Source organism: Grammomys surdaster, unplaced genomic scaffold, assembly GCF_004785775.1.
Source record: "Grammomys surdaster isolate TR1022 unplaced genomic scaffold, NIH_TR_1.0 189, whole genome shotgun sequence".
NCBI lineage: Eukaryota > Metazoa > Chordata > Mammalia > Rodentia > Muridae > Grammomys > Grammomys surdaster.
In genome coordinates, this window is record NW_021604634.1 from 620539 (window position 1) to 634389 (window position 13851).

A 13851-nucleotide genomic window follows, 5' to 3' on the forward strand; every position below is an offset into this window, starting at 1 on the left:
TTCCTTAAGGACAACTTGGATGAGTCAAGAGACAAGACTGAGGCAGAGAAGACATCTTCAGTGGGAGGGAGGGAGCTTGGCCCTGTGGGTGAATGTTTAATGTTTCATCTTAGTGAACAGGTATCACTTTGGCCAGAGAGAACCTTTCCCCTGACAAGTACTTGGAAAGGTTTCTTGAGAGGAACTGAAGCAGGAAAAGTATTTTTTTCATCCTGATAGACTCACCCAGAGGACAAGAAGGCAGCCTGTGCCTGCTGCAAGAGAAGCAGACACCCTGGTGACTGCTCTGTTGACGGGAGCCATGACTGCCTGTCCCCTCTGTGAACCCCACTACCAGCATACCCTATTTATGTGATTCTTGCTGCCCAATGTTCACAGAAAAAGTCCTTTACTCATATTTGCCCAAGGTCTTTGAATCATTTAAACCCCACTTCCATACACTAAGAGCCCACCAGAGGCTCCTCATGCCCTGTGGTCACAAGAATGCTGCTTAGACTATTGGAAAGAAGTCCATGGAATGAGCTATAGAGTTAAGGAGGGCTTCGGATGTCTTCAAAAACCTACTTGCTGGATTTTGTTATGTTCTTTTGAGACTAGACCAAACTCACACAGGACTCAGTGATAGTTCTCTGACTTGTTTGAACTTATAATTGCTTTAGCCATCCACGGCTTAATGCCCAGTTAAAACACACTGCTGGGGTAGGGACTATAGCTCAGTAGTAGAGCATTTGCCCAGCATGTGTGGTCCTTAGTTCAACTTCCAGCACTGCAAGAGCCAAGCAAACAAGTGAGCAAACCGTAGGGATGGTGGGGACAGACTGGAGTCAGCAAAGCGGACCTGACTCCACGTGGTCTCCAATAGCAACCGCTTTAGATGATGAGACCACACCAGCAGCCAGAAACATGCCACAGTCGCAGACATAGCAAGCAGAGGTCTCTGAGACAAAATTAGCCAATCACAAACAATAGTGACCTAATGTGAAGGTGAAGAGGGAGCACGGGCAGGTGCATATGTTTGCGGGAGGGAGACAGACTAATGATGTCACCCACAGACGATGCTACACATGCACCACCACTCCTCAGCAAACCCAACCAGCAGAGCTAAGCTATCCGGTTCCGTCTGCCCTTTCGACCACGTCAAGTTCAAAACAAGAGTGCAAGGTAGTTGAGGCGTTCTCTGGAGAGGGTGGTGGCAAATCACACAGCCAGGGTGGCATGTCTGGGCAGGTGCTGGGTGCATGAATGAGGCTTAGAACACCAGTATCTCCCAGGGGTAGCCACTCAAATGGGGTGGAGAGTGAGAGGAGATGGGACCTGGTACCTTTAAAAAGCGAAACACAACCAGAATGAAGAGGCCTCAAGTCCTGTCCAGCCTCTGTCCTCGTGGTCATCCTTACTGTCTCCATTCTATCCTAGTAGCTCTTGTTTGGGCAAGGGATTTGCAGTTGTGTTTTCTCAACACCTCTGTCTTTCTGGATTTTTTTTTTAAAAAAAAGCATTGTTTTATTTTAACAAACAGGAGCCCCAGACTGGCCCCCTAGTCCCTGTAGTAAGTACTTACTGGCTTGCACAGGTCCCGGTCAGTTTTTGCTTCCATCTCCCAGACGTGGTGGCCATCTGGAACAAAGGGCAGGAAGAAATCTGTCACTTTGTTTGGGGATAGTGTATCTTTAAATCGTTCTAGGTGACCCAGAAACCAAGGGTCAGGAAAGAGAGTGGGAAGAGATGGTGAAGTCATAGGGCAGTGCTCTAGGTCCCCTAGATATTCTGCCCACACAGAAGATGGCATGTACTGACCTGCTCTAGAGTACTGGCCCTATGGACTCAGTGAATCCAAAGACTATGTTCAGTTTACCTTCTTAGCAGGGGCCCACATAATCAAGAGTGTTTCTAACGGTCCATCCCTGTTCCTATGCTTACAGTCATCTCGTTGGCCACAACACACATCAGGGAAGGCTTCCTACTCAGTCTCTCCCAAGGCACAGAAAAGCAGAGAGAGGAGAGGCAAGAAGAGCTCTCCCTCCGCCCCCCGGCAAACCAGCAACACACAACATGTACTGCGCTTAGAGAACAGCTCGACTCTGCCACTTGGTAAGTCCCACCAGCCTCCCATTTGTTTTGGGAGAAGTCAGAGCAATGCCCCAGCCTCTGTCCAGAGGAAATGCTGAGGAGCTAAGAGAAGCCTTTCTTTGGCTATTTCATGCCACATCAGGACCTAGAAATGCAAAACACATGGTATTTTTAACCTTAGTCCAGTGGCTGTTTGCATGTTAAAAAAATATTAAAAGGCTCTCATAGGCACAGTGAAAGAACTTATTGTTCTCAGCTGTCGATGAGGTGTGGACCTAGTGATTAGAGGAAGGGTGTCTGCCACTCACAGGCTCTGAGTCCCCAGTCCTGCTGACAGGCCCATGACCTGGGGACAGCTGGGTGGCCACTGAGTTGACGGCTATCCATCCTGGCTTTTATCTCCTCCAAAATGAAGTCAGTTCCTGAGATGAGCCCTTTCAGGCACATGCTTAGTTTCTGCTTACACTCCATTTGTCTGTCACTAACCCTACATTACTGATAAATCAAACACCAGCTCCTTCCCTCCGTGCTGGACAGGGTGGTGGGTGGAGGGTGGAGGCACAGAGTGGAAATGTGAGTCACCAGAGGCTCCAAGAACCACCCAGCCTCACCAGGCCACACCAGCTTCCAAGACACCCCAGGCCTTGAGCAAATGCCATCAGATGAGCCCATGAAGGGTTCTAACTCATTCCTATCCATGGCACTCAGAGAAACAACAAGACACCCCTAGAGCATTGGAATGTCAGAAACAGTGAACCCCTAGACTCTGGCAGCTCAGGGACTTCACCTGAGAAGTGCCCTCAACCTCAGCCACACGTGCCAACTATAGTCACAAGGGTCAAACTAAAAGTACCCACATATGGTTCTTTAACCATGCTCTGGGTGTGTGGTCAGGCAGCATACTATGTTAGACTTGCCCTACACAAGGGAGAGGCAGCATATTTGCACTGCTTCGAACACAGTTTTAAAGTCTCCCAGGGCAAGGCTACTCTCCGCCTCTTGCCTTTGAATCAACAGTTTCTTTGCCTGTACATAGACATGCCAACTATAGTGTGGCCCCTGACATCCTGAAAGCTCCTGCCAAGACTCAGAACCATGTGGAGAAGGTGCTGGCTTTGTGTCTAAGGAGGAGAGACATCAGATATGCCTGGAGAGGGAAGGAGGAGACTGAGACACTCTGTGGAGGGAAAGTAAGACTTTTCTCAGTGGCCCTGTCACCTCTGAGAATGGAGAGAAGTTCAAATCCCCAAGGAGGGGATTTGTATGTTCCAATCATGTGTCAACAAGTTAGTGAAATGCAGACATACAGGTGGATTGGGCATTGAGGGCCTAGGTATGGAAATGAAAAGGGTCTTTTCCCTCCTTTGTCACAGCTGCCTGTGAGGGATGCTTCCCTGTTCCAGTAGAGTGGCTGAGAAAGGACCATTGTGAGTTACCATGCCAACACTGGCCAGCTCCCATCCAGCACCATGCCAACCACCAGCAGACAAGATCGAGCTCCATCCCTAAGCTGCACCAAGACACAAACATCCATAAGATTCTGTTTCCCGTTGAAATATGGTTCCTTGGGGCCACTAAGATCTGCGCTGCATTTAACCATCTTCTCCCAGACCAGGCAGGCATTCAAAGCACTACTCCCAACCAAACTCAGGTCCCCCAGCTGCAGTTGTCAAATAGACGAGACAGTGACTCTGTTCCACCCTTCACGCTCTGACAGTAGCTGAGTGGACCTTTGGATGTACACATAGCAGGCTGCTTCTGGTTGGAGACCAGGGGGCCAAATGGTATGGAGATGACCCCTTTATACTCCTGAGGGAATCATCAGGGTATCAGCCTTGAGGGGTACCCTAGACCATTGGATGAGTCCACAGAATCCTCACCTAAGACACCCCTCCCTCCTCCCTGCTCAGAGGCAAGTGAACCAATTGCTGTTCAGAATTCAGTCTCTACCAGGCAGGGAGCCAGCCGGCCATCCTAAAAGGGCCTTTGTGTCCCATCTTATCAGGAGCTCCCTACGCTCCCAGTAGGAAACTGTGCTCCAGTTCAGAAGTAAAACTATCCCAAATCATTAGGGAATTCCCTGCAGGGTGAGTCATCGGAAAGGCTTCCCCACCACACCCGCCCAAGGTTTCCACACAGCCAGCCTGCAGGTCTGAAGCCGCTCCACTGGCTGCAGGACGCTGCTGCCACCAAGGCCCACAGGCCCACGGGCCAGTCACACGCTAGGGCAGGGGCTGAGACACTGTTTCCACACCTGGAAGCAGCTGGAGTTTATTCAGGAATGGAGAAGCCTACTGAGATGTGTTTCGCCTCCTCCTCCGGGTGAGGCAGGAGGCTTCCTCCTTCTAGCCCTGTGTCTGCATCCCATCAGCCTCAAGGGAGGGGCAGGTCCAGACACCGTCACTGTGAAGCACTGGGATGGATGTGTTATGGGGCTAGATGAAGACAACAAAGGCTCTGCAGAGCTGGACTGCAAAGGGGCTCTGAGTGTAGTCAACCTGGTGTGCATGTGGGGGTCTCTCACCCTTGGTGCCCTGGAGGCCTGTTTTTCCCAGGTTAGGAGGGCAGCTTTGCACTCCTCAGAAGAACCCCAAGGTAAAACAAGACAATCCCCTTTCCCAGCATTTTGGGAAACAGCCTGGTGGCTCTGGATAGCTGAGGACAGATTCACACCCAGGTATGTGCCAGGAGGAAGACACAGGCATGCACAGAGCCTTGTTTATGAACATTCACAACAAACTCATTCATGATAATCACAGAGAGCCGAACAACCCATGCCCATCTGGCCTGGCCACGCGGGGTACTGGTCAGTCATAGAAACAAAGAGCAACTAGTTGGGAACTACCAACAGGGATAAAAATGCCATTTGGTGAAAGACACCAGACAGCAAAGCACAGCCACTGTCTACATCTACTGACGAAAGTATCCCGTGGAGGGAACTCCACAAGGTGCGGAGAGGGGATGGCGGGCATCTGGATGAGGAAGGGAAGGAAGAGCTGACGGCTTGCTTCTCTTGCTCTTTGTGGCTAAAATAGAATACCCGAAGCTGGGCATGATTCAGCAACCACTCTGTCCCCGGGGAGCAGGGGGGCTGGTAGCAATGGCACCATGTGGTAGGAGTGTGTGGAAAAGCCTCCACTGTTAGGTAGGATGCCAGAGGGCTGAGGGCCAGGCTTGCCCTTCACAACAGGTCACTCAGCTAACTAGCACTCTGATCTCTTGCAGAGTGACCTGCCCCACACACACACACACACCTACCTCATGTTCTCCCTAGACTCCACCCCGAAAGCCCCAGCATCTCCCACAAGGCCACTATGATGAGTACTTCCAGTACTGGAACCTCAGAGCCACACCCAGCCACACCTGCCCTGTGCCAGTGCTCGTGGAAGAGGGACTTCTTTCATGGAGATTAGAGTATCCTGGGCACAGAGCAAATAGACACTGGAACTGTCCCCTGTGGGAAATCTGTATGTGTATGCACTGCAGGAACTAGGCAGAAAGGTGCCGTCCATGAGATTGTGACTGTGACTGTCAAAAGTAATCCTAAAATAGTCTAGGAAGAAGAGGAACCAGATTGCCAAGGACCAGCTGCTCATTGGTAGGGACCCTATGTGGCTTCCATCTTGAGATGGTGAGTTCAGCTGCCCAGGAAGCCTATGGGAAGACCCAGCCTGTCAGCACCAGGATCTGAAGCAGACTTCTCCTACCATACAGGCCTCCTTTGGGCCAAGTCTACTTTCTGAATGCCCAGGGTGGGTCTATCACTGCCTTTCCAAATTCGTTTCTTTCTAAGACTTGAAGAAATGCCTTCTGTAAAAGGAATTATGGGTCCAGTCCCCATCTTTTTTCCTTCACTGGGTCAGTACTTTCTGGGACCATATGGAACATAGAGCTGGGTATGTCTGTAAGGTGGAACTTCAAGGGTGCTCTCTCCCCAAACCTTGCTGAGTGACTGTGCATGGGAGCCACATGGAATCTTGCCTGACCAGGTCAGCATGGCGGTATTTTTATGTCCATGATGGAAACCTAGCATGTGTGTGCAGGGCTGATGGTGACCAGACCCTGGGAGCAGACACCATCCGGTCTGTCCCACCCTAACACCATGGCCAGGGAACTGAAAGAAGAAAGCATTTTCCTACAGCTGGTGGTGACTTCAGGGTATGTGTGCTCCTACAGCTGACCCTACGACACCTTGGATTAAAAAACCCGAGGCAGCTGCATCTGGGGATTTCACAAGTTCTTGAGGAAGCAGATGAGAAGATGCTTCTGTGGACACATGGTCCAAGACACATAGATTATACATGGTAGGAGATGACCACCAATCCACTGTGGGGATTTCACTTCCATCCCGTGGGAGGTGAAGCATCGCTGGTTGTCTCTAACTGTAGCAGCCACATGATGGAATTTCAGGAAACTTGAGGTGCCCCGGCTCAGCATTGCAAGGGGCAGGGACCTTCTACAAGGGGCCAGTGGTACTTGGTCACATCACATAAGCACATATTAATATCACCACACCAATGCCTGCACATAAGCATGTACACCCACACATTGATAGATACATACACATTCACCTACACTCAGTTATGCATAAATGCACTGTCACACACACACACATGTGCACACACACACACAGTAACACACATGCCCCATGCAGGGACACAACTCTGTACAGTAACTCCAATCCCCTAAGCTGGCTTGAAGCTCTCTCTATAGACTGCTTCCTAGTCATGAGGCAGTGCACTCTGAAGTCTGTGGTCATGAACAGGCTCACACTTAAAAAACAAAACAAACAAACAAACAAACAGAAATGAGCAAAGACCTGTCAGCTATACTGCACTTGGCTGGAGACCCAGGGTTCCTGACCATGCTATGCTATGTTCTTGCCAGGAGCAAGTGCTGCCACACAGGGGTCCCTTGAAACTCATAACAATTAATAAATAGGTGGAAAGCCAAGGGGAGACTCAGAGTACGCTGCGCACGTAGAGTCTAGGTCCCCAGCCCTCTCAGGGCCCTGCTGCCTCCAGTTGCCCAGAGGTTTCTTCTCCCCAGCTTAGCACCTTCTCCTCTGGCAGGCCCTGGGACCAGCTGTGTCCCCAGAGACACACCAAGGATGGAGTGTCTGTGCCTCACCCTCCAGATCAGGCAGGTGTCTCCCAGACCCCTTGGCTAGGCTGGAGAGTACTTCCTGCTACACATGGTCACAGTCAGGAGGCTCTGCGGCTGCCCTTCTACCCTGAGACCGTCACAGACCATTTCCACAGGTATTCAAGCCACCCTATTCTGCAAGGACAAGGGAAGTCAGCTAGTAAAGAAGTGGAGGCTCCATCTAAGCACCTGCTGTATGTCAGAGGGATAGATATGGGCATCCCACTGGCCAATCTTGTCTTCCTATGCCCAGTGACACCTTTGCTTCCAACAAACTGCTACCTTTCTGCTTGCATGCTCCACTACCAACCAACCCACCCCTGTGTCCCTTGCATCTAAACCTTCCCAAGGAGAGGAAAGGAAAGGAGGAAGGAAGGAGGGAGGGAGGGAGGGAGGGAGGGAGGGAGGGAGGGAGGGAGGGAGAGAAGGGTCAGTCTGGGAAAGCAGATCTGTGGGCAGCAAAGCACACCAGATCTGTGTTTTGAGGACAGACTTAACTCAGGATCCCAGAGAGCACTGTGACTGCAGAGCAAGTGTAGAAGATGAAGTAAGGAGGGTCGGGTGTCACCTATCCACACTGGGGTTTGGGACACCTAGGTTTTGGCTTCACTGTAGTAACAGACACTCAAATAGGCTTCAATTTGCTTTTGAACAGAGCTACATGCAATGCCAACAAGTAGAGTTGGGTGTTCCCTTAGAAACCAGCGCCCTCTGTTCACCTTGGGTCAGACTCCAAGAAGACTGAGCCAAGTTCAGGAGGAAGACTATGATTCCACTGCTTAGGCACCGACTCGCTCTCACTCACATACAAACATGCCATCTGGTCTGCAGAGCTGAGGATGGCAGCCACACTTGGGGGAAGTGCTGGCCCGTCGTCTCTCAGGCCAGGCACCTGCAGCATTTGGAGTGGATGGGCCCAAACACTGCAAGAGCATCTGATGGGACGTGTGGCCCTGTGTGGCAAGGGCCCTCAGACCTCACTACCTCTGCTTCTTGGAAAAATATTCTGCAAGGATTTCCATCGTCAGTCAGTGCTCCCTGAAGCTCAGGGATGAACTTTTGACCTTCACCCTTGACAGAAAGTCTCATTCCAGCCAGTAATCAAGCGATACTCCTGGCAGGAGGAGGAGGTCTGAGAAAACTCATAACCTCACCATTATGGATAAGCCTCGGCCATGCTGCTTGATGCCCTGTGGCACTACCCCCCACCCCCCACCTGGAGATCATTAGCAGATGATTAAGGAAGGAGCTAGCTCCAGAGGCCATTACAGAAACTTTCCTCAGCTGCTGAGTAAAGTGGCAGGGTGCAGTGCGCATAGTGCAGGAGCTAGCAACTGGCTCTGCTACCCATGCCTACCCAAGTCTCCCCAGCACAGCAGCAGCACTCACTCCCACGGCCCTCCTGGCAGGGTAACTCTTTTGACAACAGATGCATAGAACCTTTGAGTCACTGAACATTGTGACCCAGAGCACTGGATAATGGTCCACAGGGTACCTGTGACTCAGATATCCTGCATCACACAGGGAAGACATCAGAGCCAAATCCCTGACTATAGTCCTGATTGCCTGAGTCAACAATATTCACAACAGTCAGAGCCACAAGGATGGCCCCTTCCAGAAAGGCCAGCCCTAGCTGCCCAGCTCACAACCTCCACACATCTGTTTCTCCTCACATCCAAATGCTGGCTTCTGCAAGCGGCAGCCTAAAAACAGAACTTGAACCAGACACACTATCAGAAGACGAGAGTCCAGTTGTGCTTGTATTTCAGATTGAGCTTTACTGGTTTGTCAGAAAGAAACAACTAGAAAAAACTCGTCCCTACGTACCTTGCATGGTGTGGTAGGTTAGGGATGACATTTGCTTAGAAAACCAAAGGCAAAGAAGAGAATCATGCAGATATTGGTTTCCTTCTTTCAGAAAAATATCATTTGCATGTACACACCTGAGCGCATATGCAAATAATCTAATTATAAAAAAAATGAAACATTGTTGTCTAGACACAGAACTGTAGTGTTCTCACATTTCAAAGCTCTCCGTGCTGTCTGTATGTGTGACATTACTCATTTATTACAGGCCTTTTGTATAGACATCACTTGTAACCTGTGAGAGTAGGTCAGAGACCCATTCTGCAGCCTCGGGAGCTTAGCTTTATGGTAGGAATAATCCAGTGAAGGTGAGATGGGGCTTCCAGCAGAGTGAGCCAGAGGCTTGTGGTCAATGGTGGTGGGCTGCTCACTCAGTAGGAGTCAGGAAGATGCATTTTGCCACTGTACCTTACTGCTGAACCATGCCAGGCTCAGACCCGGCTGCCTACTGTAGGCCGCAGCTGCAAGCTACCATGTTTACAGCTGTGTAGAAGGCACCTCCCTAGGTCTCTCCATCTTAAAGAATCATAAACAGATAGGAAAGCTGTCTTGTGACAAAGCCACAGGGGTCTGGGGCTCCCCTCGATTTGCGTACAGAGATCTTACAGTGCAGAGAGCAAAGCGTTATATCTAGTGCTTCTTGTCTGACAGGGAGGCATGCCTGAGGCTCAGAAGGTCAAATGACTTCAGAATTAACCTCCCCAGAGAAGGGTGTGGGCACTGCTAATTCTCTTTATCATTGCACTTAGTTGGGTTTTCTTTATAATTTACAACATATTTTCCAATTATATGCATGATTACAGAGGCGAGCTGAGTTAAATGTCAAAGCCTATGTTGATTGAAGTGCTTACGTTTCCCATGAATGGTACAAAATCAAGACCCCATTATGGAGGCTATTGAATGCCTCAGTGCTTTTTGATGATTAGGGTAAATATGGACTGACCACCTCCAAGAAAAGGCCAGTTGGTAAGAATGAAAAGCAGAAAAAGCCTCCAAATCACTAGCCTTGAGTAGATACTGCCCCAATACCCTCATGAGAAGGGTATGGCACCCCTCCCCCAAATAAAAAACCCCATCTGGAAGAAGCTATGGGTCCAAAATTCCAAAGTCTGTACAACCTTTGTGCAGGAGTTACTGCAGCTGAGGGCAGACTCCCTTTGGGTCAGTGCATGCCTGCCCACAGCCACCCAAGAGGCTGTAGCCCAGCCTTCCCCGTGTTCTGGAGCCCAACAGCCTCTCTTGTCAGAATAGCTCTACCAAGTTGGAGCCAGAAAGGTCCCCACTGTTCCAGAAAGGATGAGCAACCAAGATCAATGTCTAACTGAAGTGACATGGGGCTATACTCCTGGCCCCCAATGGCATGCAGACACAATGGCCCTAGGTGTAAAGAAAATGCACAGCCCTGCAGGACGCCGGCCCTTCTGAACTCACCCCTGACATCTGCAAACAATGAGACAGTTTCACTGTGGGCTACTGTGAGCAGAAAGCTACAGTTAAGCGTGGCAGTGCTATGTTCTGTCTTCTCATGGAGATCTTTGTGGGGTATGGGGGTCTGTGGAGATGGAGATCACACACACACACACACACACACACACACACACACACACAGAGGGCTGTGACACTGAAGGTCCCAGTGACAAAGAGAATAGTAACCTTCTCTTATAGAGAATAGGCTGTGGTGTGCATGAAATGGACACAGAGGGTCAACAGGTACAGACTTATATCCACTCTGGTACTCACTGGCACTTGCTTAGGGCTTCTTGGAGAAGCCAAGGGAGTGCTCTCCCTCATGGAAGGGAGGGAGAGAGGAAAAGCCAGGATGAGGGGCTGGGCAGAGCTCAAAACAGGTGCCAGGCCTGGTGCCCACTCCAGGTGACCAGATGACCCTAGCAAGTAAGTGTTTCCCAACCCCAGCCTATAGGCTTTCCTAACACATACTTTCAAAAGTCTGGCCCTGGGCACCCCAAAGCTGAACATTGGCCTGACTTTCTGCAACACAAAAACTAAAGGGGATGAAATCATGAGCTCTTCAGAGCCCCTGTGGGCTGATGGCTACCTCTGTCAGGTGACATGCTATGACCAAACACACACGTGCAGGGGAAGAGTCCATATCTTGCCAACCAGGAGCCAGCTCCCATCAGCACCAAAAGCAGGATCTCATCCAGGCCATCCTGAAGAACATACCTGGAGCCTTCTCCACGAAAATGACCTTGGAGTCTTGCAGAAAGTTATGGCCAGACAGCACCATCTTCTTCCCGCCGATGACTGGGTAGCTGTCTGTGCTCTGTTTCTCCACAAGGGGCAGTTCCTGGGCCGACCGCTGGGCTGTGTCAGAGGAGGCGACAGTGAGTGAAGCCTTATCTCTGCTGCCTGGAGGATGCTTTGCAGCTGGGACGCTAGGGCCCAGGTGCTGTCATTTGACATGACTGTTGGGATTCTCTGGGGACTGACCAAGCCCTGAACTTTGCAGAGGGTCTCAAATCATATTATGTGGAGCCCATAGATGTCAGGAGTGTAGCAAACTCATCAGGACATGATCCATAGTAAAAATGGAGCATTCTCCTCAGAAGCTGCAAGCAATAGGAACCCTGACTTCTAATGCTGGCTCCTGGACTGGAAGGCAGTAAGGCTCCGGGAAGAGCTGGATAGGAAGAGTCTTAGTCCTAGATTGAGCCTGGAGGCAGGGGCAGAGTGGACCCCTTTGACAGGAAGCTTGGAGAGACCCAGTGGGGTATCAGCAACTTCATGACTGTGGTTCTGCAAGGGAGACGACAGAGGCTGGGAGAGGGGTGGCATTCTGGGCACCTGTGGCAGATGAGTTTCCTCAGACTCCTTCCAGTCAGACAGGCAGGGCAGGGGAGAGGATTCAGCGTCAGAAAGTCAGGTCCCCAGTGGCTTGAGACAGACAGGGACAGAGGGCAGAGCCATAGACTTCAGTGTGTGTGTGACTAAGAAAGACTCAGCTTGTTCCAGGGGAAGCAAGGACTAATCAGATACACAAGTGGACCTGCTCCACATTCCAGGGGACATCGACAGGGATGTGTAGAACTCAGGAGTTCAGCATGGAACTAAAGGCCCCATGACGGGAGTCTCTTAGGAGACAAAGCCACAATAGCTGGAGAAGGGACACAGTCTGATGGCGCTGGGAGTGAGCAGCAAAGGCTGGCCAAGACTGTGTCTCCTCAGAGATCTGATTGATCCCCCATGAGTGCAGTCCTCAGATGGGGGAGGGCATCAGGGTGCAGGGGACCGAGAGGATGGACCCCAACAGGTTTCTGGTGACATGGTTGCTAACAAGGAACCAGCCAAGCAGGACAGAAGGTGGTAGCCATGCCTGTTCCTTCCTAGGGCCAAGGAGCCCTTAACCACGTTTGGTGGCCACCTCACACATTAAAGGCAAATCTTAGCACCACCAGGGAAGAGGAATAGTCCTGGTGAGTTACAAAATTCAGATTTGGGATACAGGGCATATGGACCACTTGGCAGAGCATTTGTTTAACATGCATGGGGCTGAGTTCCATCCGTAGCAGTGTACACATGTACAACACACATAAACACACACATACATGTGTGCGCACATGCACACATACACTCACACGTGTGCACGCACATGCACACCTGCATGTACACACATGCATGCACACACACACACACAAACTGAGGAGGAGGAGGAGTAGAGAATAGAAGAGAAGGAGAAAAAGAGAGACGAAAGTTTCAGAGAATAGCAGAAGGGAGAGGAGAAGAGGAACTGGGTAGGAAAGAGAGGAGAAGAAGAGGGGAAATAGAAGAGGAAGAGGAGAAGGATAAAGGGGAGGAATTGTTTTGCTTTGTCCAGTCTGGTGGCTACAGAGCCAAACTTCCTCTTTTCAATTTCCCTCAGAATAAACAGGGAATAAATACAGATACAGTCAATATAACTCTGCTTCTTGACAGGCTTTGTGCTTTACTAACGCAGTTGCCAGGGTCAGGATGCTGTGTACTTTGGTCAGATTCTAACCAGCACCCAGCTGTGTGGGGGAACATGTATCCCAGCCAGCCAAAGAAGTCAGGTCTCCTGACAGAGATCGTATTTTCCGGGAAGCTCACTGAAACAGACTTTTGATGGTACTGTTCAGTGCAAAAGTTACTGCAGGGTCTGCTACTTACAACACTCAATAGGATTTGAGGCCACCTGGAGGGACAGCGTCCGGCCATTGGGCTGAGGGATGTGAACTCGGAAGACCAGCCGCACCCTGGTGTTCTTCCTCCCGATGTCTGTCTCCCCTTTCCTCAGCTCGATATCAGAGTTTCTGAGCTTCAGGATTCCCGCACAGTCGATGCTGTAGGAAACAAAGACCATAGTTTGACTTTATGGCCCAGCACTGAGTAAGAGGAACACTGGCCTGCTAGGCCAGACCTAAAGATTCAGCCTTCCTGCTGGACACCCCAGCCTCCCTGAGGAGAAGCCTATGGGGAAGATTACAGCATCCACAACATGCCAGCTGGGTAGGAACCGAGCATCTGTGTAGACTGTAGTCTCCTCCTGGAACCAGCCATCTCAGACCCTGCAGAGGATGTGTCAGAGTAGCTCAGAGAGGAACAGCCTTCAACGTTGTGCCTCCTGTGTGTCCTGCAGCACTATGTGATTCAGGGCTCCAACGTTATTCACTTGTTCACTTTAATACCTTTTATGATTTGTGAAACTTTTCCTCTAGGGTTTCACACAACTTCATTTTACTTCATAATTTTATTCAAATCTATAGTCTGGTAAAAGTTCCATATGTTGAAAAA

General features: G+C 50.3%; 1 protein-coding gene across 4 annotated transcripts in view; it reads right to left on the minus strand.

Moving 5' to 3' along the window:
* The window catches only part of Nfatc1 (nuclear factor of activated T cells 1), a 105768-nt gene that overhangs the window by 44599 nt on the left and 47318 nt on the right, over positions 1–13851 (minus strand). For all 4 annotated transcript variants that reach the window (XM_028768976.1, XM_028768974.1, XM_028768977.1 and 1 more), the window contains exons 5-7: positions 13228–13400; positions 11266–11406; positions 1562–1617 (exon numbers count right to left, since the gene is read on the minus strand). In XM_028768976.1, coding sequence (XP_028624809.1) covers positions 1562–1617; positions 11266–11406; positions 13228–13400 — 370 coding nt within the window. The remainder of the gene's footprint in view (positions 1–1561; positions 1618–11265; positions 11407–13227; positions 13401–13851) is intronic.